The 24,028-nt window shown below is 48.4% G+C and overlaps 1 protein-coding gene across 1 annotated transcript in view; it reads right to left on the bottom strand.

Moving 5' to 3' along the window:
* The window catches only part of ZMIZ2 (zinc finger MIZ-type containing 2), a 106,758-nt gene that overhangs the window by 8,937 nt on the left and 73,793 nt on the right, over positions 1–24,028 (bottom strand). Inside the window, exons 4-15 of the mRNA XM_081171628.1 lie at positions 23,160–23,362; positions 20,066–20,258; positions 18,113–18,376; positions 15,143–15,322; positions 14,456–14,536; positions 12,903–13,074; positions 10,267–10,408; positions 7,930–8,140; positions 6,991–7,096; positions 5,820–5,977; positions 4,872–4,939; positions 3,791–3,859 (exon numbers count right to left, since the gene is read on the bottom strand). Coding sequence (XP_081027754.1) covers positions 3,791–3,859; positions 4,872–4,939; positions 5,820–5,977; positions 6,991–7,096; positions 7,930–8,140; positions 10,267–10,408; positions 12,903–13,074; positions 14,456–14,536; positions 15,143–15,322; positions 18,113–18,376; positions 20,066–20,258; positions 23,160–23,362 — 1,847 coding nt within the window. The remainder of the gene's footprint in view (positions 1–3,790; positions 3,860–4,871; positions 4,940–5,819; positions 5,978–6,990; positions 7,097–7,929; positions 8,141–10,266; positions 10,409–12,902; positions 13,075–14,455; positions 14,537–15,142; positions 15,323–18,112; positions 18,377–20,065; positions 20,259–23,159; positions 23,363–24,028) is intronic.

Here is a 24,028-nt window from a genome sequence, read left to right as displayed (position 1 = left end):
TAGGCTTGCACAGCTTCACGGCCATTTCTAGCATAGCAGGGAAAAGGTGGATTAAGTGTGTGCCCTTGGAACAACCTCAAGAGGGCTGAGAGCTGAGCCATCTCACAGCCCTGTCTTAAAACCAGAGGCTTGGAGGCCCATCACTGGACGATGTGTGTTTACGGAATTTCAAACTCTGCTCATTGGAAATTAAGCACCCACCTGCAGCCCTGAAAACGGAGTGCTTTCAACTCTATTTCAAACCATGTCAGGCTCAGAACGGCCCCTAGAGAATCGAAAACCTGAGGCTGACAGGATGTCCATGGCTGCCATCTCAGCACAGGACCCCATGGAAACACAAGCCCCGTTTTCTAGAACTTCCCAGGCTGCTGCCACATGACCAGGATTCCCCCCCCCCTTTTTTTGGCTCAAAGATTTGTCCTTGGCAGTGTAAGTAAAGGGGAGGGGGGAAGGATGCCGTGAATTATACACCAAGGCCGGAACATCACTGCCTCAGTGCCCAGCAGGTTTGATCTGGTTCCTTCTTGTTTATGTAAAGCAATGCTGTCTTTTTTTATTTTTCTTCCCGGCAGTGAAAATTGGGAGCACGAGGCCCTCAAATGGCAGAAGGGAAGTTTTGCACGCTGGCTGGTCTTGCTCTGTATTCTGGGACAAGGAAGACTCGACTGTGACACCTGGTGCAGCTGCTGCTAATGAGACAGCAGGATCTCTGGGGCCGAGAAGGAAGCGAGAAGAACAATCAGCATTCAGGGAAGGGATGGGGGTCACTGGGGAGAGGGATATGAAGCTGCTTGGGTATGAATTCCCTAAACCAGGGGTGCGGAACTTCAGGTGTTGGGGGCCACAACTCCCACCGTCCCTGACCACTGGCCAAGCTGGCTGGGGCTGATGGGAGTTGGAGTCCACAATATATGGGCGCTCATTCTTGCCCTAAACCGTGATGCCCTGGAGATGGTGTTGGACTCCCATCCATCAGCCCCAGTCAGCACAGCCGATGGCAGTGGGTGGTGGGTGTTGCAATCTAGCAACATCTGAAGGATACAAAGCTGTGTGCCTAAATAAATAAATGGACAGAGGGGAAAGATGAAAGCAAAACACCACAAGGAGCTAGAATTTTAGCCTCTAGACTCAAGATACTACTGAGTAGCAAAGAGAAGATGCTACAATGAATATGCATTTCAGTATACAGCATGGCTGTAATCTCACTCACTGCCACAACCACCTTGTGAGCATCCCTGTATATCTCAGGTTAGGCAGAGACAGCCTGCTCAGAGATCCTTTAAGGGCTGCAGCTCAGTGGTAGAGCATCTGCTCTGGATGCAGATGCTCCCATGTTAATTCCCTGGAATCTCCAAGTAGGGCTGGGAGAAACTCCTGTCTGGAACCCTGGACAGCTGCTGCCGGCCAGTGTAGACAACACTGAGCTAGGTGGACCAATGGTCTGACTTGGGTACAAGACAGGAAGTAGATACAAGGTCAGCAAAGTGGGGCAAATGGCAAAGCCTTGTCAGTCGTGGCTTCAACAGTAAGCAGGGATAATTTAGAAATCACAGCAGTGCCGTTGTGGTATAGCGGTTAGAATGCTGACCCCAGACCTGGGAGACCAGGGTTCGAATCCCCACTCAGCCCTGAAGCTCACTGGACAACCTTGAGCCAGTCGCCATCTCTTAGCCTATCCTACCTCGCAGGATTGTCGTGAAAGGAAAGGGGAGGAGACCCATGTACACCTTGAGCAACTTGGAGAAAAGGGATATAAATGTAGTAATAATAATAATATAATAAAAAATAGTACAGAAACCATTGCAAAGCATTTTTTTTTATCTGCTCATGGTGAACCTTTATGACTGCTTGATATTCTGAAAGTCTGAGCTCCCTCGGGTTCTGTGCTTGCAATATTAGAGCTGACTGGCTTTTTGTTTTTCATTTTGTGCGTCTTGTGTTGCCTTCAAGGGCTGTGTAATCGTGCCTCGTTACTGTAAGCTGCCTGAGAGCGTGGGATATAAACGGAATAAATGAAACTCTGTGGAGGATGTCAGGCTGAGGACAGTGGCTGTCCAGTGACTCAGCCGGGGTTCAGCAAGGATTTGAATCAGGCTGGCCAATCCCCAAGCTTTGCCTCTCGGAAAGCTTTCTGGCTCGTATAAATTTCGGGGGTAGTGGTGCTGTAGCCAGTGTGGTGTAGTGGTTAAGAGCGGTAGTCACGTAATCTGGGAAACCGGGTTCGTGTCTCCGCTCCTCCACATGCAGCTGCTGGGTGCCCTTGGGCTAGTCACACTTCTCTGAAGTCTCTCAGCCCCACTCACCTCACAGAGTGTTTGTTGTGGGGGAGGAAGGGAAAGGAGAATGTTAGCCGCTTTGAGACTCCTTAAAGGGAGTGAAAGGCGGGATATCAAATCCAAACTCTTCTTCTTCTTCTTCTTCTTCTTCTTCTGCTGGAATTGGGGCTTGTCAGGCCCAGCGATGCAGTCCCATCATTTTAGACTCTGGACTTAGTTTTATTGGGGAGCCTCTTTAAGAGGTAAATATACATTTACTTCGAATGTGGAGAGTGATTCTTTTCGGAGTTGGGGCCACTCACTTTGCTAAGGCCATAGACTTTTGCCTCAGAGTCCTACCTGAATGACCCCTCTCTGTTCAGGCCTGTACCTTGACCCAGAATACATATTTGCTTCAAAATTTCCACAATTTTCTGAAGGCAACCCTGTATCAGGAAATTTTTTATGTTTAATGTTTTACAATTTTTTTATGTGCTGTAAGCCACCCAGAGTGGCTGGGGAAACCCAGCCAGATGGGTGGGGGATTCATCATCATCATCATCATCATCATATTATGTCACAACAACCCTGGAAAGCAGAGGCAACAGCTGTTCTTGTAGTTTGCTTAACTGGCTGAGCACGGAATTCAACCCAGACCTCTCCTGTCCTCGTCTGACAAGACACCACATTGGACTGGCACTCTCTTCCAAAATGGGTCTCTGCTGGCTGCCTCTTCTGTTTCCAAAACCTCTGGTCTCCGTGATGAGCGAGTTTATCCAGGGCAGAGGTGGGGAAGCTGTGGCCCTCTAGATATGGATGAACTTCCATCAGTCCCAGTCAATGGTCAGGGGTGATGGGAGTTGTAGCGCAGCAATATATGGATGGCCACAGGTTTCCCCATCCCTGATCTAAGGCCTTTCCCTACCTGAATTCTCATTCCGTTCCTATCGCAACACAGTAGGTTTTGTCTAACCATGACAAAATCACAAAGGAAGGGGTAATCGGCTGGGGAGGGGTCTGGCTCCAGCACTTGGCTGCCCCCAGGTGGTGAAGATCCCATACTATTATAATTATAGGCCCTATTTTGGGCGTGCCTGTCCTTGTGATTTGAAATGGGGTGAAAATCTTGCACGTATTATTACACAGTGTGCTTTGCACGACATGCTGAAGGAAGAATATCTGGGTCGGATTTTAAGGAAATACACAAGGAAACTGCAATCTGTCTACTGTGTGGAAAGCATAGACACACATCTGCAAAGACCACACATTTCCCACCTAAATTACTTGATGCTAGGGATTTTGGGGCAGGATAGTCAGAATCTTAAGTTTGTCTCTGTTTTTTAAACATTAAATATTATTTTGGTTTGTGTAACTTTTATTTCTGCTAACTCGTCTTATATGGATATGCGGTTCCTTTCGGTTTGACCCTTTTTTTTCTTTTCTTTTTTTGCTTTGGAAATGGTTTGAAGTCTAAATACAAACACACAAATCTGGATCTGATGGTAGCTGTTCACTTTTTCTGAATGGACACTTACTTTTGAATGTAGATTAGGATCCCCAACATGTACTGATCCACTTCGAGTCCCTCCAACAGGGCTGTTTTACTGAGAACAAAGCAAAGAACACAATAGTTAGCAGTAATAGCGGTGGTAGCAACAAACACTGCTCAGAGAAGTGTAAAGGCTGGGGGCTTGCAATATGCTTCTGACTACATATACTAAAAGGGATGCGGGTGGCGCTGTGGGTTAAACCACAGAGCCTAGGGCTTGCCGATCAGAAGGTCGGCGGTTCGAATCCCCGCGACGGGGTGAGCTCCCGTTGCTCGGTCCCTGCTCCTGCCAACCTAGCAGTTTGAAAGCACGTCAATGTGCAAGTAGATAAATAGGTACTGCCCCGGTGGGAAGGTAAACAGCGTTTCCGTGTGCTGCTCTGGTTCACCAGAAGCGGCTTAGTCCTGCTGGCCACATGACCCGCAAGATGTACGCCAGCTCCCTTGGCCAATAAAGCGAGATGGGCGCCGCAACCCCCGAGTCGGCCACGACTGGACCTAATGGTCAGGGTCCCTTTATCTTACATATACTGAAGATGGGGGCTTGTGATTGTTCAGGAGTTGCTAGACTACAACTCCCATCATCCCCAACCATTGACCATTCTGGCTGATGCTTATGGGAATTGGGAGCCCAAAATTTGCAGGGCCACAGGTTCCTTGTCTCTGACACACACATACAGATTCTCAACCGCTTCTTTCCCCTTCTCCATGTCCCACACAAGTCCCCATGGTTTGTTCATTATTACGGAAGTTTAGCAGACGATTGGCACAAGAAATAGACAGGGCAGAGAGAGGGAGCCATCTTGCTAGAGTGGCACAGCAGGTGAGTAGCACTGTCAGGTACTATAGTCAATAGGGGAGAGCTACTGCCTTCATGCCCTGCCTGTGGGTTTCTAAGAAGCATCTGATTGGCCGCTATGGGAAACAGGATGCTGGGGTTCGAGTGGCTAGTCTGGTCCAGGAGGGTTCTTCCTGAGTGCTTATACTGCTTTGCTGACTACATTCTTGCATTTCATAGATGCCACCCGCTCCTGCGAAGGTCAGGGGCCTCACCCACAAATACTCACTTGCAAACAGGACACCTCCACGTCCCCCTTTCACAGTTCAGCTGCAGATAGGACTCCAGGTCAAAGCACTGAGCAAAAGACAAGGAATTTGGTTGGGAAGAAGGTGTAGATTTCCCCAAGAGGGGGCAGCAATTTACGGTTGTATCCAATGTTAGTCACACTCAGGCTGCACAGACACACACACACACACACACACACACACACACACACACACACACACGTTGACAGTGCAACCCCTGCTCCCAAGGATCCTGAGAACTGTAGTTTGCCCCTTGCAGAGCCACAATTTCTAGCAATATAACAACAACAACAACAACAACAACAACAATTTTATTTCTACCCTGCCCATCTGGCTGGGTTTCCCCAGCCACTCTGGCCGGCTCCCAACAAAATATTAAAAACATGATCAAACATTAAAAACTTCCCTAAACAGGTTTGCCTTCAGATGTATTCTAAAAGTCAGGTAGTTTTTTATTTCCTTGACATCTGAAGGGAGGGCGTTCCACAGGGTGGGCACCACTACCGAGAAGGTCCTCTGCCTGGTTAACAAACTAGTTCCCAGGATTCTGTGCCGAGTGCTGAATGTGCTTTAAATGTGTGCAAGAATCCCTCAGAGTAGACCCACTGAAATTAATTGGCATGGCAAGGTTAGGTCCATTCATTTTATTGGGTCTGCTCTCAGCAGAAGTTAGCAGGACACAATCCCTGGTCTTGGGAGTGACAGCAGCCGAAGAAAACCTCCTCCCCAGTCTAGATGTCTAAAAGTGGCCTGCCATTGTACGAGGCAGTTCAGCTGCTGCCTAGATGGGAGATCACATGGGCAAGGGGGCAGAAGCCACTCTGCAAACTTTGGAGGGGCAGCGGGAGATAACAGTGCCATTGGTGGAGCTCAGTTCTATGAGGCTGCAGTGATGCAGCAGAATGGGAAGGAAGGCTGCATGCACTCACCTGTATGTGCCTGCAATCATGACCCCTGGCAGGAAGCTGGATTCTCCGAAAAGTAATGGGGCACTTCAGAGACACCTTGATGGCCGTTTGCTCCACTCCATCTTCCCCATTTGGACCTGGAGTTCCAGGGATTGTGCCGCTGCTGAAGTTTCGCTTTACTAAGGATTGGGAAGGAAAAGGGACGTTGTTGCAAACAGCGGGGCTCTTTGGCCTCCATCACAAAATTCATAGGCAGGAGAGCGCACAGTTGAACTATGTTCACTGTTAGAATTCCTGCTCCATGACTGCAGTCATGGGATTTTTGTCTATCACATGATGGCGTATGTTTTGACTCTACAGAGTGGGAAGTGACGGAGACAGGATTTTTGTGTTACTGTGTTCCGTGAAGTGGGACTATTGTCCTTTGTTCTTTCTCTTTGCTGCCTGATGCTCGAGAGTGAGACGTGTTGCAGTGCTACGTGTGTGTTTATATGTAAATAAGGTAGATTAGCCAAAATGCTGAGTTCTGTTACGCAAGCTGCGAAGACTCTGCGGATCCCTAAGTGTGCCGGTGTCAGTTGGCATCGGTCGCTGTGATGTTCGGGCTGAAGAAAGCTTTTGTAGCTCCCGAACGATCGACCAGGAGGGAGAGAACATGCCAGTCGGACAGGTATCTCTGCCAGGGTCCTACTCGAGTGTAGGACGAGCTCCTGACATTCGCTACTACGAAATGTAGCGTTGGATAGCAAACTGCACGGTTTTAAAAGCAGCTTAGACAAATTCATGGAGGGATAAGGCTACCAATGACTACCAGCCACGATTATCTCCAGTCAGGCCCACATCTGATGGCTGGAGTGGGAGACCCCAGTTGGCTGGGAAGTACAGGGTGTTCTTGGCATGACAGTGTAAGCCCAGCAGGACCCCTTGGCCAGCGTAGCTTTCCAAGGCCCAGTAAATATGTACCAGGTCGCTCCGTTTTCTGCCACACAGGCCTGCCTCCAGTATTAAGTAAGCCTCTGAATGCCAGTTTGCTGGGAAGCACGAGCAGGGAGAGTGCTGTTGCACTCCTGCCTTAACGTGTGGGCTTCCCGTGGGCGTCTGCTTGGCCACTGTGCAAAGAGGATGCTGTGCTGGATGGGAGTTTACCCAGATCCAGCAAGTTCTCCTTATGCTCTTTGAGCGCATAACTCACTTTTGGTGATGCAGTGCTCCGCTGGCAGAAGCCGTTTTTTTATCAAGCCTTGCAAAACAGACCTCACGGAGGGCCTGTGGACCAGCTGCAGGACGAAGAGGTGAGACTGAGAAGAAGGAGGAGGAGAAAAGAGGTTAGTGGCTGTGTCTCGGGAGATTCCATGCATGGCACGAACAAAGTGAATAGGAAAGAGAGGGTCTCGCCCTCTTCTCAAGAGATCAGAGCAACAAATCCACAGAGGCTGCATGTCTCTGACTAGCAGCTGCTGAAGAACAACCCTGGGACAGGTGACTTATGGCCGTCCTATCCTGATTGTGAGCTTCAGGGCTCTGCATCGCCACCTGCCGCTCCTGCACGGATGTGCTATGTGCAAAATGCACCATTGAGGCCAAGTACAAACACTGAAAGCACTATTGTACCTAAGCAACCATCGCTTCCCCCAAAGAATGCCAATAACTGTAATATGTTAAGGGGACCCAGCACTTTTAAGAGACTCTTATTCTCTTCCCCCGGCAGCACTACAATTCCCAGAATGGTTAAGACAATCAATCCCTCTTCTCAGGGAACTCTGGGAATTGTAGCTCTGTGAAGGGAACAGGGGTCTCCTTAGGCCTCTCATCACCCTTTACATACTACAGTTCCCAGGATGCTTGGAGGGGAAGCCACGACTGTTTAAAGAGGTATAGTGAGAGCATTTGGCTATTTCTCATATAAGGCCTCAGTATTTTTACACGGCCATAGGAACATTCAAAGTATTTAGCAGATCCCCACAATGAATTTGACGGGGATACGCCACAGAGAAGGCACAGTTGCAGGGTGTTTTCCTGGGTAAACAGAGGCAACTCATCAGTGGGCTCCATGCAGCTGTGGGAACAAGAGATCCCCGGGGTGGGGGGTGGGGGGGCGTTGGGAAGAGAAGGGATCCAAGAGGCAACTTACACAGCAGCAAGCGGTGACGGTGATCTGGATGGTGTTCCTGCCCGGCTGGCACACCTGCTTTAGGTAGAGCGGCTTGTGTGATGTCTTGTTGTCTCCCCGTTCAATGGTCAGGGGCGTGGCGTTCACGCTGACCTGCACGGAGGCTGGCCAGTTGGTGTTCATCTGCCGGTCCTCGTGGTGGTAGCATTTGAACTGCAGCTCCAAGTCAGGCCTGGGGAAAGCAAATGAAACGCCTTTCGAAAAACAGCAACGAAACGCTGATTCCTTGGGTAGCCCACCAGCGACGTATGCAAGACCCTGAGAGTCAGATGTGGCCCTCCAGTCTTCTCTATCTGGCCCTCAGAACTCCACTCAGGCCATGCACTCACTCTTTAGGCTGCCACTGCTCTGCATCTCATGCATGGGGTATGTCCTTGAAATCTGATGATGCCTCTTGCATTGATAATGCCTCCTGGGTGGAAGGGTGTGTGAGTGAGCCTTCTGTGCAAATGTAAAATTTGCATGTGTTGCTCCGCTCATTTTTGCCATTGCCCCACTCACCAGTGGCATATAAAGCCACTGATAAACCATGAAGACCATGGCTCATTGCAGGAACATATGAAACTGTCTTTTAGCAAGGTGAACCATTGGCTGCAAGTATTGCTCCATCTGGACACAGGTCCTTCCCTATGGAATGCTGGGGACTGAACCCATATTGATGCAAAGCATCCCTGTGCTACGGATTTAGGGCTGACAGGGATACAGCAAGAATCTCTCAAGACACAGAAAGTCTGGCATGTTTCTGTTTTAAGCTATTCTCCTTGGGAACACCAGAGAACTTCTCTATGTAGGAAGGGGACAGAGAGAAGTTCTTCAGAGCCAAGGGGCCAAATTATTATGATTGTTAGTTTGAAATATTAACCACCCTTCACCAAAAGGTCCCAGAGCAATTTTAAAAATACAATATTAAAATCAGTTTAAAACAAATGATAGTCTAGGGTGGTCAGTTGTTGAAGACTGGGGTAAAGATGTGCATCTTCAGCATAGGATGGGAACTACGTAATGAAGGTACCCGGTGCACCTCTGTGGCAAAGGGAATTCCACAACTGAAAGGCTGATGAGATAATAATCTACCTCTACGTGGGAAAGTGGGGCTTTTGATCCTGCAGGTGCCCTGATGCAGGCAGTCTGTGGCCAGTTCGGCCCATCAGAGTTGTAACCTGCAGTAGTTACTGTTGTGATGCAACACAACAGATGCCACTCAAAATTAAACACGGAGCTGCAGCCAAAATGGGAGTAGGCAATCCCTGGTTGATACTGGAAGTCTGATGCTAGTCAAACAATGGCTAGGAAAGACCTCAGAAATGAGCGTCTCAGAAGCCTTCATTGAGTGTTCAATGCAGATCTCTTTCTGGATAGAGATGTGAAAGCCCTCTTCCCTTTTTCCCAACTGAGAAAATCATTTCTTGTGGACACACCCCGCCTCATTTTTCTCTGGATTCCCCCCTTCTTTTCTCCCCTCTTAGATTTTCAGTTCCGTCTCTGACAAGTTAGAAATGTTGGGAACACAGGAAGATACTTTAGATACGAAGTCAGACCACTGACCCAATGAGCTCAGTCCTGTCTACACTGGCTGGCTGGCAACTCTCCAGGCTTTCGGACAGCGTCATCTCTCCCTATCCAGGGATGCTAGGGAATGAACATGGGACCTTCTGCATGTAAAGCAATGTTCTACCACTGAGCTATGGGCCTTTCCCCAGCTAAAACTGAGGATCGGTTTTGGAACTTACTGCCAGACCTATTTTGGAGGTTCAGAACAGAAGGTGAACTTGCTACCTCCACCCCTTGCAAAGAACAAAAACCAGTCAATTAAATAACCCACTGTTCCTTTTAAAAGTGCGGTGAATGGCTGCCCAGAATGCCTTACAATCTTTCTGATGTAAGACGTTCAGACTACCTGTGTTCCAGGTATGTATGCAACTGAGTACTTGGATGGTCTAGTGCAGGGGGGTGCTGCTGGACTCAAAGTCCCATGATCCATCAGCACCGAACACTTTGGCTGGGGGTTGATGGGAGTTGGAGTCTGACAACATCTGGAGGGCCAAAGGCCCCACAGGTCTGATACAGTGAAATAGGGGGCTCTCTGGTCTTAAGGAGCTGAAGAGGTCCAAGGAACAAGGAAGACCTTTCTGAATCACAGCCAGTTCCTCTCTTGTTTCCGTGCAGACTCTGAAGCACGGATGTTCTCTCTGTTCCCAACAGAGCGTTCCCGGTGACCCCGGTGGGAGGAAATGAGCTCCTCTGCAGGAAGCACAACGGCGACAGGGGGGGGGGGAAGGAGGAGGCCGTTTCTCTCACCTGAGCATCAGAGTCTTGTAAACCGAGTCCCTGAGCTGGAAGACGTGGTTGCTGACAGCCAAGTTGTGCTGGAGGCGGAAGGGCTCCAACACTACCCCATCCCGGACGGGGAAGGTCAAGCGCAGCTCGTCGCAAGGGTTTCCTGGCAGGGCGAGATGAGAGAGAGGGTTGGCGGTGGGCTGTTGGCACAAGGCAACGGGCACCGTGAGGCAGCGCAGGGGCACCAAGGCCGGTGCAGAGGCCAGCTTGATCCGGCAGCCGGGGATGCCGTAAGGGACGGCGTGCGCCTGGGGCCAAAGCAAATGCCTGGCAGGTGGGATGAGGAAGCAGGTGGCGCAGAGAAGAGGCCTGGTCGCCGCTCCTTCTGTGGCTCCAGGGGTCTCGCCACCCTCCCCCTCCCCCACGACCCTGCACTTTCCAAGCATTTGGGGGGAAGCAGGAACTCCTTGCTCTCCTTTCCACCCCACCCCAGACTGTACCCACTGCATATTAATGAGGTCCGCAGGCGCCCTTCCCTCACATGGGGGCCAAGCACCCAACTGCCACTTCTGAACTGCCGTGGAATCCTCCAACTACTGAAATTCTGCTGTTTTCCCCGAATCTGCTGGCTAAATCTGGAGCAGAATCAAGTGATAAAGCTTGTCCTCGACTGAATCACTTTGGGCAATGGGACCGGGGGTGGGGGGGTGCAGCAAGGGGGAGGTAAAGGGGAAGGAATCATATATTTAATGCTATTCCATGAAAAAGACCACTCCACTTCAAAAAGTAAACAGCATGTTGAGAAGGCTGGGGTTAAACCTCTCTCGCTCACATGCATTTTTTTATATACAGGGAAGTGTGTGGAGGTTGTTGTTTTTTTGTGTGTGTGTGTTTAATGCTTTCTTTTCAAAAAATTTTTTTTGTAGTTTTACATAACAAATTTAAATTCAAACATTAAATGTCCACATCACCTGAATCCTTCGTGTTTAATATTTTCCCAACATGCTGTGTGAAGTCCTGCCATCTAGAGAAGCTTTACCATGTGATTCTGCTAAATGCACAAACTGAATCCTGGCTGAGTCAAAAAACGCCGCCTCCCTGTGTGCATGTGTGAACTCAGTTCTCCTTACTTAGCCAATTCAGCCCCACCATTCATGGGGAACCCAAGGTTTCCAGAAGTACAAGAAACCTTCGGGGAGGAGAAACCTGAAGGGAGGAACTTCACAACTAAAGCAGCTGTCAGGCCTAGTCCTGATCTGGTAGTAGATTTGGAGGTTGAAGCAGAGACACATCACAGATCAAAGAACTTGAGAAGGAAGGGTCCTCTTAAAACCAGTCCTTGAGGAGCCCTCTGGGTTGAGACCTGCTACAGAACTCCTGAAGCTCCAGAGGATGACCTTGGTAGAACCATCACCCAGTCCTCATGAACAATGGCACCAGAAGGCCAAAACCCAGGCCAAGGAGTCATGACACAGCCAGAGTCGTTGTGCTACTTGTGAATAAGCAATTCCCCAAACTCCTTCACTACTAACAGCTGCTAGAAGGCCCGAGCAGCTGCTGGCTTCTTCTTCCATAACCCCGTGCTGTGCTTTGCTGAATTCTCTGTGATGCTGACTGTGGACTCTTTACTGGCCTACGGAGGATCTTCTGAGCTAGACAGATTCTGTGTGCTTAACCATGGCTTGCTTGGATTTCACTGCCTTGGCAATGATGCCCTTGTTGTCGAAGTGCTTTGGTGAGGGACCTCTTCCTTGTGGAACTGGAACCCGGTGGATTGTGACAGTAGCCCAGTGAGGGCAGGCTGCTCAGTGGCCAAAGAAAGCAGATTAATTGTTGGCGGGGGTAGGGAGTGGAGAAAGGAAACAGAACAACTCTGTGTGGAATGGAAGGACCTGAAAAAAGTACAGCTGACTGACTGGAACTCTGAACAGGAGCACTCCAAACTACAACATTTTATTGTATAAAGTTTCCAAAGGGTAGGTAGGAGATTGGATATTCCTCTTATGTACCAAGCAGAAGAGGTGCCTTATAGGTCATGTTCAATGAGCGTCCAGTGAAGCTACTTGGTTTAAGCTTAGCGTTCCAGAGCAGAGCAGAACGATTTTATTAAAGTTAATATAAAACCAAGAATAAATTAAAATAACACTTGTTTCTCATCTACAGTCGCCAAAGCACTGTACAAACAGAAGTGCTGTTAATAATTCAGGCCTACACTCAGGTTAGGGCTCTGGGAAACCTCCCAAGGAAGGGAATCCCATAAAAGATTGCAACAGCTACCAATATTGCCTTTCTGTGGGTCTTTGTGTTCAAAGCTGGTGTTGGGGATGGTGCTCAAAGGGCACTCTCATTTGCTCTTGAGAACTGCAACACGATACAGAAAGGAAGCAGCCTAAGGCGTCATCGCGTTTTTGAGAAAGTTGACTTCAGTTAAAATGCTTGCCCCTCCCAGTTTAATGACTGGCTATATAACCTCCTAAGATCAGGTGGATAATCTGATTACTGGAAAAAGGGGGTCTTAAAAAAAATAACAATTAAGGGACATTCATGGCCTCTAAGAATCCCTTGGGCCTTTCGCAAACGATTCCCCTTGAACCCAGTGGGAGTGTGGAGGTAAATCAGCCAGAACACAGGGGTCTCGATATGAAACAAAGACTTACCAGAGGGAGACGGATGCAAAGAGTTGATGTTGGGTTTGATGTCTGGAAGGAACGGGGACTTCACGTCCTGCCCTGGGGACATGTATGGGGGGATGTTGCTGCCAGGTGTCATTGGAGGGGTGGGATTCCCAGGTAGCGGGGAGCTGGGGTAACCAGGCATGGATCTTCCAGGCTGAAAGAAGAATCAAAACATCAAGCTAACTTGATGCAGCAGGGCACATGTTGAAAGCCACGTGGCTAATGGGCAGAGACAGCGTGACTGCATTCCCACATCCCACTAAATCCTGGTTTGGTGTGATGTGCACAAACAGGAATGAGCCTCAGAGAGCTGTGGGTGGGTGCGCTGCTGTTGATCCCATGAAACCAGAAGTAGGAGCAAAGAAGCTTTTTCTTCCGCTTTTGATTGGTCACAGTTTGCCTTGTTGTCCAGATCCAGAAACTGGGATTAATCTTAACAATAGTGAGTCAGTAATTGCGGCCTGAAGGTAACTTGTTCGAAACTAATCCCAGTTATTGTTAACCACAGTTTTTTCAGCCCATCTGACATGACAAACTGAGGTTAAGTGAAAACTTCCAAATTCCCATTTGATTGCGCGTGGTTTGTTCTAACTGACACACATCATGCTAAGCTATGGTTTAGAACATCAACCTTTATTCCTTCAAGTCCTGCATTTCCTTGGGAGGTAAGCTATTGGGGACCATATGACAGTGGTGGGCTGGCACCTAGTTCTCTCTCTCTCTGCCACACTCTTAAGAGCACGACGGTCATAATCTCAGGGTCATGAATTTGAGCCCCACGTTGGGCAAAAAGATTTCTGCATTGCAGGGGGTTGGACTAGATGACCCTTGTGGTCCCAACTCTGCAATTCCATGGTTCCTTAACACCTGCATGACATTGGGCCAATGACCCCACAAAATTAGAAAAAGGGCCAAAGACCCCTGGGCTGCAGGTTGCCCACCTCTGATTTCGCAGGAGAAAAATCAGTCCAAAGAGGACAGCTGGCAGCTGGGGAATGAATCCCTATTGAGTGTATGGACTACAACCACCAAGAGTACCATTAAAAGGTAAAGGGACCCCTGACCATTAGGTCCAGTCGTGGCCGACTCTGGGGTTGCGGCGCTCATCTCGCTTTACTGGCCGAGGGAGCCGGCGTACAGCTTCCGGGTCATGTGGCCAGCATGACTAAGCCGCTTCTGGCGAACCAGAGAAGTGCACGGAAACACTGTTTACCTTCCTGCCAGAGTGGTACCTATTTATCTACTTGCACTTTGACGTGCTTTCGAACTGCTAGGTTGGCAGGAGCAGGGACCGAGCAATGGGAGCTCATCCTGTCGTGGGGATTTGAACCGCCGACCTTTTGATTGGCAAGTCCTAGGCTCTGTGGTTTGGACCACAGCGCCACCCGCATCCCAAGAGTACCATTAGGGCTTTGCAAAACTTAAGGAAACACAAAAGAATTCCCTGATAAAAGACTAGAGGTGAGTAACTGGCTTCCACATCATTGCAACATGCCTAGATAAGTCTTGAAGGAGCGGAATAGTCATAGACTCACCCCATTCATAGTAGCCTGTCCGTAGCTGTTGAAGTTGCCTCCATTGAAGTTGGCATTTTGACCGTTGAACTGATCCGTAGGCTGGAAAGGAGAAGTTGAAAGACTGGTACCAGAATAATGTGTTTCCCTGGACCATCCTTATTCTCGAGACAAAAAACTGCCTTAGCCTAGTCATCCTTCCCCCTCTCAACCCTTTGGAGTGGGATACTACCCATCGTCTTCTGGTCGGGGTATCTGGCTAAGTGACACAGTGGCTCTTTCACCTGAATGATGGCTGCTTGGGGTGGGGTGGTTCTTGTCATATTTGCACCCCTGGTTTACTGGGTAACTTTGGTGGAAGCCCTTGTCTTCCGCCTGCCGTTCCCCGCCACCCCTCACCCCTTTATACAAAAGCGATGAGCGACCAGTTTTGCTGGGGCTCACTTTCTTAGGATCTCTTTGGACAAAAAGGTGGGGATCTCAAAAAGATGGAAGTATTAAATCACGGAGGGAAAGGGCAGACCCAGACGACAGAGCATTCCTGTGCCATAGGTCAAACCAAAGTGACACAGGCTACATCACCTTCACTTAGGCTGGATCTGCTCCTGACACATTTATGACTACTACTACTTTCTCTGAAAGGAGGCTGAATTTCTTCCACGCATCCCGAGAGAATCTTGGGAGGCTGTTTCCATAGTAACTGGGTACCTTATAGTAGGGACCTCCAGTGCCAGAGCCAGAGAGATACTGGCTCATTCCTTGTTGCATGGGCATCCTGTGGCCAGGATACGAAGGGGACGGAGCAGACGGCTGGGGGGCAGTGGGGGCATACTGCCCAGCTTGAGAGGGATACTGGCCACTCTGTATGTACTGCTGTCCTGGATAACCCTGAAAGAAAGAGCAAAGGTAGAGAATTAGGATGGCAGGACACTATTTCTTTACTAACAAACGGAGGTACTTCTTCACACAGTGTGTAGTGAAACTGTGGGGTTCACTACCACAAAAGGGAGGGACGGGAGCCACCTTGAATATCTTTAGAAGGGGATTAAACAAATTCACGGCTGCTAGTCTCAATGGCACAATGACAAACCTAGACAGCATCTTAAAAAGTAGAGACATCACCTTGCCAACAAAGGTCCGTATAGTAAAAGCTATGGTTTTCCCAGTAGTGTTGTATGGAAGTGAGAGCTGGACCATAAAGAAGGCTGATCGCCGAAGAATTGATGCTTTTGAATTATGGTGCTGGAGGAGACTCTTGAGAGTCCCATGGACTGCAAGAAGATCAAACCTCTCCATTCTTAAGGAAATCAGCCCTGAGTGCTCACTGGAAGGACAGATCCTGAAGCTGAGGCTCCAATACTTTGGCCACCTCATGAGAAGAGAAGAATCCCTGGAAAAGACCCTGATGTTGGGAAAGATGGAGGGCACAAGGAGAAGGGGACGACAGAGGACGAGATGGTTGGACAGTGTTCTCGAAGCTACCAGCATGAGTTTGACCAAACTGCGGGAGGCAATTGAAGACAGAAGTGCCTGGCGTGCTCTGGTCCAGGGGGTCACGAAGAGTCGGACGCGCCTAAACAACTAAACAACAACAGAGTCTCAATGGCTATGTGCTACCTTTGTGTCAGAGGCACTTTGTCTCTGAATGCCAACTGCTAGAGATTGCAAGTGGGTAGTGTGATGCTGCACCCAAGTCCTGCTTTTGAGCTTCTTGCACGCATTTGGTTGACTACTGTGAGAACAGGATAGTAGCTTAGATGGGCCTTTAGTCTGATCCTGCAGGACTCTTAGGTCCTTAACACCAAACCTTCAGCGTTACATCTGTAAACAGCCTACGAGTCTAGAAGTTGGGAGTGCTGACTAATTCATCGGAAATCAAAGGAGAACGATCTTGTCAGCGCTGTCATTGCCGATGCTATGTGTTTGCCACTTTCTGTCTGCCAAGTGCCAATCTCTGCTGTAAGCAATCGGAACAGATGTCGCGCATTGTGCTGTAGCTACAAGTTTCCTCCTCCTCAGATTGGCCGGTAATATTCTTTTTGTTGTTGTTGTTAGAGCGTTTATTAATTTTCCAATAAAAAAACATCCAGTTAACATATCAAATCATAATCCAATAAAAATAAAAAACTAAAATAAAAAACGATTGTCTTCCGAATTGTAATTTTGATTTTACGGCTTCCCACAGTCTGAACCCTGAAGCATATCCATATCTCAGTCTTGCCTCTCAGGCCTGTAATATTCTTAAAATATTCCTTTCCAGCATGGCTAAGTGTAATCCTTCTTTCATTCCACCACAACCTTTACAGGAGTGGGTGTCTTAAAACAGCTTGAGTGTATGGTTTGTTGTTGAGTCCTTGCTCAATTTTCTGTGATTATATCTTTCATGGGGTCCCACACTTTCCCCAAGGGACCAAAGGACTTCAGGATATATGGGGGCAGATGGCAGACTGTGGAACACGGGAAACAGCCTTAAGACAGCAGATGTGGGGAACCTGTAGTCTTCTCAGATGTTGTTGGCACTGTCAGCTACCATCATCCCTGATCACTGGCCATGCTTGGCTGGGGCTGATGGGAGTTGGGATTCCAGCGACCTCAGGAGGGCCACAGGCCTGCACATTTCTCGTACATACATACATTTTCCTTGTAAGAATTCTGGACCTCATTGTTCTGCTTATTGTTATATTTGTCTTTTTAAAAAAGCAATAGCTAAAATAGCATAGGCTATGTGCAATTACACCCACACCAGAAACCTTGGTGCACGGTGCGAAATGAAACAGGGAGGAATGGAAGCAGCCCTACGATGTCTCCATGGAGTTGTGAAACAGAAAGGCAAAGCCGTAAATGTTACAGACGTTTTCCCTCCCACCTAAAAACAAATTGAGCAGAATGAGTTGTGGTGAATGGGTAGACATGTACAAATCAACCTAATTTCTTTCTATTCGTTTCCTCTTTTTTAAGGACAAAGAGTCTGCTAATAAAACAGGGGAGGAGGGAGCTAGACACAGGGTGAAAAGGAACGCAGACATTTAACCCAAAGCATCCTGGGAGCAGCGGAGGCTCTTTTTTGATGAGGTTGTAACTTGCATGGGGGGAAAAGGATGCTACCCAGGGCCATTATGGGCTAATGAGCTGGTGCAGATAGGACCTTAGGTAGGCATATGAGGAAGTACCTTATAGCAGAAAACAGCCAGGTGGTCATGGCAGCAGTGGCTGAAAGTGCTACCGACACTGCTGGTGGGTGGTATTGCTGCCTACTGCCATGTTTTTAACATGAGCATGCATTAATAGATTTGACAGGACACAGGAAGTATGGGCAGCAGCCTGGTATGCAGTGCCTCCTAATAATTAGCCCAAACTGGCTTCCTTACAATTTCCACCAATAAGTTAAGTTAGGAAGATAGGCAGCTCCATTATATGGAGTCAGACCACCTAAAGGTAAAGGACCCCTGGACGGACAAGCCCAGTCAATGGCAGCTATGGGGTTGTGGCGCTCATCTCGCTTTCAGGCCAAGGGAGCCGGCGTTTGTCCACAGACAGCTTTCCGGGTCATGTGGCCAGCAGGACGAAACCGCTTCTGGCACAACGGGACACCATGATGAGTGCTGGAGCGAACGGAAACGCCGTTTACCTTCCCGCTGGAGCAGTACCTATTTATCTCCTCCCCCACCCTGACCTCACCTCATTGGAATACGTCCTCTTGACGCTTTGCCTGGGCATCGGTTGGCCTTGCGGGGGGCCCGGGTAGCCATGGTGGGGCATCCGCTGGCTGCCGTACAGGGCGCTCATGGCAGGCGCCCTCGCTGCGTTCATGCTCATGGGAGACATCCCAGAAGCACCCATCACGCCGCCCATGTTGGCAGGATTCATCCCGGGGGGCACGGATGGCCCTCGCGGCCCCGAGTGAGGAAGAAACTGGTTGTTGAAGGGCTGCCCAGCTCCCATCTTCAAGGGAAAAAAATAAGAAAGAAAGAAAGAAAGAAAGAAAGAAAGAAAGAAAGAAAGAAAGAAAGGAAGGAAGGAAGGATGGAAGGTAGGTAGGTTAGCACAATGTGATAGGAAACCAAGCCCTGTGTGGAAGCAAGGGATGAGAGAATACAGCACACTTCAACAGATGACCAGTGCTGGTCTCTAACAATGAATATGCTTTTATTATTTTATTTACATCCTGTCTCCAAAGAGCACAATGTGGTGTACATGCTCCCTTGCCCAAGTTGATCTTCACAACAAGTCTATGGCCCAAGGCCACTCTGTGAGCTTCATAGCTGAGCCAGAATTTCAGCCCTGGTCTCCCAAGTCTGAGTCTAACACTAATGACTACGTCACATCACTGTTCCCATGTATCTGCCGCAGCCAAGCCAGCTCCTCTCCACCCTGGCATCAATCCCTGGCATCTTTTTTTAATAAAAAAAGTCGGGGACAGGTGTTGAGAAATCTTTCTTCACCTGAGATCCTGGCAGTCAGCGTAGATACTGGGCTGGAGGGACCAACTGTCTGACTCAATGGCTGTTTTCACACAATGAAATCACGGCACAAGCTGCGTGCAACCCCCCACTTCTCTCACTTTGCTCCTCCCTTTCAGCAAGCAGAGAAACAAGCCAGGAAGGCACAGCTAACCATAGTTTCCTGCTCTCCGCAAACCAGGAAACAATGGTTAAGGTTTAAAATTATTATTATAATACTATTATTATTTCTATTCTGCCCTTCTTCCCAAAGGAGCCCATGGTGGCAAACAATAAAGTAGGAAAATCTATAATTTTTAAAGCTGGTTGATGAATCCTGGCTTGTTTGGAAGCCGTTAACCATAGTTTCCTGGTTTGCACAGAACAGGAAGCTATGGTTAAGTGCGCCTTCCTGGCTTGTTCCCCTGTTCGCAAAAAAAGGAAAAGTGAAGGGGCTGCAGACAAAGACATGGAGCTTGTGCATATCGCGGCTTATTAAACCATGATTAGATCTTGTGAACCAGGTCAGCATTAGGCCGCTCTGTATATTCATCTGAAGTTCATAGGGGATGCAATCTCTTTGGTCACCCATGAAGGTGCAATCCTGATCTGCCACCCAAAGCAGGGTCCATCTCACCATTTCCTGCTACAGCTGCAACTGACTCACAGGTGGGAAAAGACCAAAAAGACCAAAACATTAATAAAGAATGGGGGAAATTTATAATTTGTCTGGGAGACCACTGTAAGCAGATGAAAACATTAGCAGGATTGCAGTAACACTTGTAAAGCTGCAGATACTATGGACAAAATGGAGTGATATAAAATATGGATTATAGAACAATATGCAGTCGAAAAGGTTGACAACTGGACCCATGGAGGCGAAGGTGGGAAGTCTAGAAATCTCTAAATATGGATATGTGCTTTGTACTGTTATAATTCTATATTTGCAAAATCAAATAAAAATTATTTCGAGAGAGAGAGAAAAAGACCACCCTCACCCTCTGGGAAGGTGCCACTTCACTCTGAGCAAATTCAAGGCCCTTGGCCTTTCATTATAGCATTGCAACAGATGGTACTCCTTTGGCTTCATGCTATTTCCCCGGCTGCAAGTTACATCCTGTGAGCTCCGCTCTTCACCCTCGAAAACCCCTGGGAATGATCAAGCGCTGAAATCGCGCCGCCTGCATCTTACCGCTCCATACTGGCTGAGTTCCTGGCTTTGTTTCTCTTGCAGGGCGGCCACGGTGGCGGTGGCGGTGGCTGTGGCCGTGGCGGCGGCGGCTGCAACAGCGGCGGCGGCAGCTGCTTGGGTGAAGTCTGCAGGGGGTCGCCCGGTGTGTGAAGGAATGCCCATTCCCCCGGGGCCATTTGGGCTGCCTGCATAACTGGAAAAGAAAGAGGTGTCTCACAGACCAGGCAACGCACATCTACTCCATGGGCAGAAGAACCTGGTATTTGAAGTGGGGAAAGAGGGATGTCCTCAGAATCTTTTTTAAGAAAGCAAAGGGTTTGATCCAGAGAGCTTCCTGTGGAACAGGATGGGCAGAAGGCGACTTTCCTACTTCCTTCTCCAGTGGAGGCTGGTTCACTAGGGGAAAGGGGCTTGCTGCCCCATCAAGTTTGGCCCACCGTCCTACTTACAACCAGCTTGTCAGCCTTGTCTCCTTGACCTCTTGTAGAACTCAGAAGGGAGGTGGATGGGGACAAAACTAGAATGAGTTGGTTCTGAAGGGCAATAATAATAATAATAATAATAATAATAATAATAATAATAATAATAATAATAATAGATTATTTGTACCTGCCCATCTGGCTGGGTTTCCCCAGCCACTCTGGGCAGCTCCCAACAGAATATTAAAAACACTCTCAAACACCAACATTGAAAACTTCCCTAAACAGGGTTGCCTTCAGATGTCTTCTAAAAGTGAGATAGTTGTTTATTTCCTTGACATCTGGTGGGAGGGTGTTCCACAGGGCGGGCGCCACTACCAAGAAGGCCCCCTGCCTGGTTCCCTGTAATCTCACTTCTCACAGTGAGGGGACCTCCAGAAGGCCCTCGGAGCTGGACCTCAGTGTCTGGGCTGAACGATGGGGCTTCCCACTTTCTGCACCAATGGGCAACACTACCACTGCCCTTCTTTCCTTAAGGAGGCTGCCCTGCCAACTGATGGATCCCTGATGAATTATGACTTCCACTTGGCCTCTTACATCAGGGAAAGCAGTAACACCACGGTCCTTCTGGAGTGTATAGGGAAGCCCGGCTGGAGTCGGATGATGCTAGAAGAGCGAGGTGTCTTGGTGATTGGGAAACCAGGCCTGGTGACCATGAGCTGGCGACCATGAGCTGGCAAACCATGCTTAGTCACACGCTCATGCCCTTTCCCCCACATGCTCAGTGGCGGCGACAGGGGGAATGGGATGACTATGCAGCAAGTGACTGGCGTCTGACAGCTCAACTCCCCACGCACCCACTAAGCGTCTTGTTCTTCCACCACGCAGAGCGTTGATTCACATGTTAAGAGGTTGCTACAAGGGGAAGGCAGACCAACTACTTTGCAAGCTGAAGCTCCGAAGTCCAATCCCTGATACTCTTCCATTAGTGCTGGGGGGCACTGCTGCCAGTCAGTGTAGTCAATACTGAACTGGATGGATGAATGTTCTGACTCAACATAGGGCAGCTTCCCTGTGTCCTTAAATAAGAATTCCCCCCCCCTTTTAAAAAATCCCCTTCTGTTTTATGATTCCAAAGAAGCAAGCAAACTCCCTTCTACCCCCAGGAAGAACAGAAAGGGGAGAGTAGAGATATCAGTGTGTTCTTGGCAAAAGGGGGTGAAGGAGCCACACACCAACCCAGATGTTTCAAAACAGGAGCATCGCCTTCCTATCGGCAGCCATTGCTCTCCCCTTTCTATTGTGAATTTGTTATATAAACGTAGACTGAAGAAAAGCAAGCTTTTAAAAAAATGTATCTTCCAGAACTTGCTGGGTCAAGTGAACCCTGCAAACTTCATCTGCAAAAATCAGATCTTCAAAATGCATCCGGGACAGCCGCAGATCTGACTATGTATTTATTTATTTCATGAAATCTATAGATTGGTTGACTGTAAAAAATAATTTTTTTAAAAAAAAAACCACTTCAGAGGATACGCAATACAACAGATTTGTACTGCAAGATTGTATATTGAGGTACATTCTTGGTGACTGACCCACGGTTGTGAAACTACCTGGAACAGACCCATCAAATTCCTAATGGTTTAAACAGTTTTCCAGAAGCACTGTGAGACCTCCTTGTTTAGGAGAAAAAATAAACAGCTGGAGTTAAGCAGGCCTGGGAGCTGTTATATTCAATGTAATATGTAATATTCTGGATGAGCATTTATTCATCGGATTTATTGTGAATAGGTAGGTTAGAAATTCAAAATACACAAATCAAATAGAGAGGATTTCTAGATGGCTCAAGCAAGCCACCCTTCTGACAAATGCTTTTTTCTTGGGGGGGGGGGGTTAGGTTGAGTGAGGTCCTTCTTGGCCCCACACCTACCAATAATAATCAGGGCTGCAATATTTAATCAGTTTCACAAACTGATTAACAAAGCAATCCTGTGCATGTTTATTCAGAAATTAAGTCCCACTGCATCCAACAGGACTCACAGCTCCCAAGCAATTTTGTGTACAGGACTACGCTTAGAAAGACTTTCGCAGCTCCATCTTACAGGCGTTGGCTAAAGACCAAGTTCCCTGGAGTGCAATGAGGCTTAGAACCAGGAAAGCAAGTATAGGACTGCACCCATAATTTGCTAAAATGGTGCCCCCAATTAAATAAGACGACTAACTTCAATAAAAGCACAGATGGCAAGCCCTGTCTTTAAAGAGGCACCCCTTCTTTCTTCTCACACTGGGGAGAATTACTTCTACATAAAAAGAATGTCTGCATCAGGCCAAAGGCATACCTTTGGGAACCCCACAAGTGTCTTTGGGAACCCCACAAGCAGGACTTGAATGCAACTGCACACTCTTCAGCACTGTTCAACTGATGTTCAGAGGCATGATAGAAGCCACAAGTGTTTTATTTTCCATGGATCTCTCTAATCCTCTAAGCCACCCAAGTTCGCGGCCAGCACCACATCTTGTGGGAGTGAGTTCCACAGATTAACAACGTGCTGCGTGTAGAAGTGCTTTTGTTCCTTTGACCTAAGCTGATGCCTGCTGCGACCCAGGCAGGCAGGCAGGCAGGCAGGCAGGCAGTACACAATGGACCAAGGTTGATCTGCTGGTCCAGAACCTACCTTGTGGTGAAGCCCGGACCTCCGGGGTAAGTGTTGCGACTGTACATCCCCGGCTGCACGTAGCCCTTGTTGGCAGATCCCTCTGGGAAAGGCTGCTGTCCCATGAACTGAGGCGAGTTCATTCCAGAGCCGCTGCTGGCCACGCTGGGCATCATGGGGTTGCCAGAGGTGTTCCCCCCAGGGCCCATGGGGTTTCCGAAAACCTGCAGAGGTTGAAGAGCCCAAGTGAGGAAATAATAATAATAATAATAATAATAATAATAATAATAATATTTTTTTATTTATACCCTGCCCTTCCTGGTTCAAAAACCTCAGGGTGGCTAACAACAAATTTAAAACACTTAATTATAAAAGCAGCATAAAATAGGGGTGGTAAAAAGTGCAGAGGTAGTAGGACCGGCATCAGGGGCCAGTGCCACTGGGCACCTGCTGAAGATCCGTGGCCTGGCAAGGGGCCCCCTGCCAACCCCTGGAGCCACTGCCCCTGATCTGGCTGCTTGTTGCCATCTCCAGACCCGTAAGCAGAGACAGGAGTGAGAAGAAGGAACGGCAGCCTCCATTCATGTTGCCAGCTCCCTCTGGGCAGCCCCCAGAGGGGCAGGGCAAGCAAATGGGCAGCAGCAACATGAAGGAGATAAGACTACTCAGGGAGGCTTTTTTGCCAAAGGAGCCCACAAATGGCAAAACAAACTAGAACGGACACTGTCATTGTATTCCCTGACATCCTATGTCCTTTTAAAATGTGGGTTTCTGAGGGGAGGGGTGTTATTGGGTTGTTGTTTTTATTTTGATTATATATTTTGTGGTTTAATTTATTTTTATTATTAATATTTTTATTTTGTTCTGTGAACTGCCCTGAGACTTCCGGG

This window comes from Podarcis bocagei (assembly GCF_964188305.1).
Source record: "Podarcis bocagei genome assembly, chromosome: 15".
NCBI classification, from domain to species: Eukaryota; Metazoa; Chordata; class Lepidosauria; order Squamata; family Lacertidae; genus Podarcis; species Podarcis bocagei.
The sequence above is the reverse complement of the archived record's forward strand: the minus strand, read 5'-3'. Positions and strand labels throughout refer to the sequence as shown.